Source organism: Micropterus dolomieu, linkage group LG06 (genome assembly GCF_021292245.1).
Source record: "Micropterus dolomieu isolate WLL.071019.BEF.003 ecotype Adirondacks linkage group LG06, ASM2129224v1, whole genome shotgun sequence".
NCBI classification, from domain to species: Eukaryota; Metazoa; Chordata; class Actinopteri; order Centrarchiformes; family Centrarchidae; genus Micropterus; species Micropterus dolomieu.
Genome location: NC_060155.1, coordinates 30,545,211 through 30,548,458, shown reverse-complemented (window position 1 = coordinate 30,548,458; position 3,248 = coordinate 30,545,211). Strand labels below are relative to the sequence as shown.

At 40.2% G+C, this 3,248-nt stretch overlaps 1 gene segment (V, D, J or C); it reads left to right on the top strand.

Annotated features, from left to right (window-relative positions):
• The first annotated feature begins 1,615 nt into the window (after positions 1 to 1,615).
• Positions 1,616 to 3,248, top strand: part of LOC123971836 — a 3,191-nt gene continuing 1,558 nt past the window's right edge. Inside the window, 2 exon segments of the V gene segment in view lie at positions 1,616 to 1,698; positions 1,787 to 2,084. Of these exon segments, the coding sequence occupies positions 1,653 to 1,698; positions 1,787 to 2,084 (344 nt within the window).

Genomic DNA, 3,248 nt, shown 5'->3' with positions numbered 1-3,248 from the left:
TGTCTAATGGTTTTAAACTGGAATCTAGGATTATTCTGGTTACTGGTGAGGAGGTTACTGAAGTAGTTGGCTCTTGCAGCTTTCAATTGTTTGCTATTTATATATGAAGGACCTTTTGACTTCTTACAACAGACATGCAATTTAGTCTTAGGCAGCATGGATACAAAGGTGAGGAGAAACAAGACAATAGAATCTATACTCAGATGAAGAGTAAAGACTAAATCTAATGTGTGGCCACAGTTATGAGTTGGACCAGACACATGGTGGACGAAATTAAATGAATGACATATTTAAAGAATCTGTAGCAAAAGTTGATTGAAACATTAATTTACATACTAAAATCTTCAGCAATAACTTCAAACAACAGAAGATAAAAGTTCAGAAAATATATGTGCAAATCTGTTATTTTAACCAGGTAGGCAATAGATCATAAGGCAACAGACAGGTACAGAATCAGAAGTAAATACTAGTAACAGTAGTATATCGTCTGTGTAAAGACTGACCTCAGTCAGGACCTTCACATGTTCTGCAAAGAGTCAATCAGTGTTACCTTATCAGCTACTTGTTACCTGATGGAAATTATGTCATTTAGTGAATAACAGCACCACAGCAGAGACAAACTCACTATTTGTCAGAGTTGTGAGAGGAAGGAGGGAGGGATTAAGGGAGGACCAAAACTGGGACTCAACGACAGAAAAGACACAAACTTTCACAGTGCTGTTTGATCCAAAACCAGACAGATTCTCTTTCTCTTTAAGATGCTGTCAGTGAACTTCAGTCTGTTTGTGACTTTGTTTCTGCTCACAATAAGAGGTAGGTGAGATCATCAACATTAAGAGAGCTTCACTGATAGAAACCTTTAGATTGTAAAGTTACAGAGTTATCTCTTCCTTCAGGTGTCAGCTGTGAAGAACTCACTCCAGTCAAGAATGAAGAGTTCGCTTTAGAAGACAGCTCTGTTACTCTGTCCTACAAATACTCTAAACAAGCAACTGCTAGTGATTATTTCTTCTGGTATCGACAATATCCAGGAAAACCACCAGAGTTCCTCATCTCTCACTTTGGAACAAAAAATGCAACAAACTCTAGATGGTCTGCTAAAGTGAGAGATGATAAAACCCATTTGGATCTGCAGATCTCCTCTGCTGCAGTGACAGACTCTGCTGTGTACTACTGTGCTGTGATGCCCACAGTGACAGGAAACACCAAAACTCTGTACAAAAACCTGACAGCTCCTCTGAAGATTTACTCACTTCAGCTCCTCCTTTTACTGAACAACAGCACCACCAAGTGGTCATGGTGTTTAATTGAGGCTATTTCTGTACAGTAAGGCACTCCACAAGGAAGTCTTCTTCTACACAGAATGCTTTGGTATCACTGATGAGACAAACTAAAATGATTACAGACCCATGTTGATGAATTAACTATTCCAGGGTGAAAAGTGGTTAAAGAGACTTTGTTGTAACAGAAAGTTCACATGTTAAAGCTCCTCATTATGAGCTGCTCTGGATAAGAGCATCAGCTAAACAGCTGAGATGTAAATGAGATGTAAATGTTGAGAGTTCCTCAACAGATGATGAAGAGGAAGGGCCAATGATGTGAAGGCCCAGTATCAATGTTCTTCCTCTCTCTCCTCCCCTCTCACTGCAGACATGAACCACTGGCTGAGAAACATCCTGATTCTGACTCTCTGGCTAGGTAACTCTTTAAACCTACTGATTGTTCTCCTTTAATCAATCATCTTTATTGATCCATCTCTTCCTCTGCATGTTCTCTTCTTCCCCAGAGTGTAAAGGAGAAGACAGAGTGACCCAGCCAGCAGGAGATGTCATTGCTGCTGAAGGAGACACAGTTACACTTGGCTGTACTTTTGAGACCAGTGACACAGGTCCAGCTTTGTTCTGGTACAAACAAGAAGTAAATGAGTCTCCTAAGTACATGCTGAAAAGTTACTCAAAAACAACATATTTTGCTGCAGAGTTCACGAAAGACAGATTTAATGCTACAATCAAGGATAAGTCAGTTCCTCTGAAGATCCAGAAGCTTCAGCTGACTGATTCTGCTGTGTACTACTGTGCTCTGCAGCCCACAGTGACAGGAAACACCAAAACTCTGTACAAAAACCTTTGGAGCAAAGACAACAGAATACTCCACAACGTCCACTAGAGGGAGTCACACTGTTAAACTTCAGTTTATCATACAGTCTGGATTCATTGCACTGATGATGAAAACTAGATGAAAAATGAGGCATTGACAATAAAAGGAGAGTGTTTGTAGCTCTGACATACTGACAATAAGGAGAGTGATGTTATTTATGTAGATAACATATTGTTTAAATTCCTGATGATCTTAACACACCGACATCTTGGTCTCCCTGAACTTCCTGTCCTGAGGTTTCCATCAGTTTTCCTCCATGTTAAGGCAGGACAGTATGGGGAGTCTTCACTGATGCTGCTGGATGTAAAACCCAGTGAGACTCTGTATGTGATACTGGACTGTACTCAGAAACTAGACCTGATCTCAGCATCCAGATGTGGGTTTTGTTAGTCTGAAGGAATATTCCAGTGAAAATGTCTTGTTTCACTATCAAATCCTCTCCACCTGTAAGCTTGAAAGGTGACTCAACAGTTTGTAGCATCACTTTGTTAATTGCTGCTGTAAATCCACAACTTCAGAGATGTGGGGAGGTGATAACGCAGCACAGAAGTAGAGTCTTTAACTATGTTGAGTTTGGAAAATGCTGAACAAACAGATCATCAGCTGACAACTGGATTATGCTGCTGGACTAGTTTGAAGTTTCAGTGGCGTCTTTTCTTCTTCTGTGGTCTGATTCTGATTGGCCACTAGATGACACTGTAGCTGCTGTTAATCCAAGCTGAGCCACATTATCAAGTAGGCGGTGCACTACTTCTGCACTGTGTTCAACCATTCTGTCAATAATAACTGCTGCTGTGAAGAGAACAATTCTCAGACTGAATGTTGAACATCAGCTAGTTTCTCCTGTTGATTTAAACCTTGTTGTAGAGATGGAACATTGGCTGGGGATTATTCTTGCTGCTCTTTTCTTTGGTAAGATAGAAAGCACAACATCTTTTTATTCTTTTCTAAAGATTTATGGAAACAGCTGAGCTGTTTGTGTCCACAGAGTAACACTGTACAGCTGCCATTTTCCACTGTCTTCTCCTCTCAGCCTCATGAACAATGTTAGTCTAATGGCTTCATTTGCTCTACTTTTTCCAGGACTAATA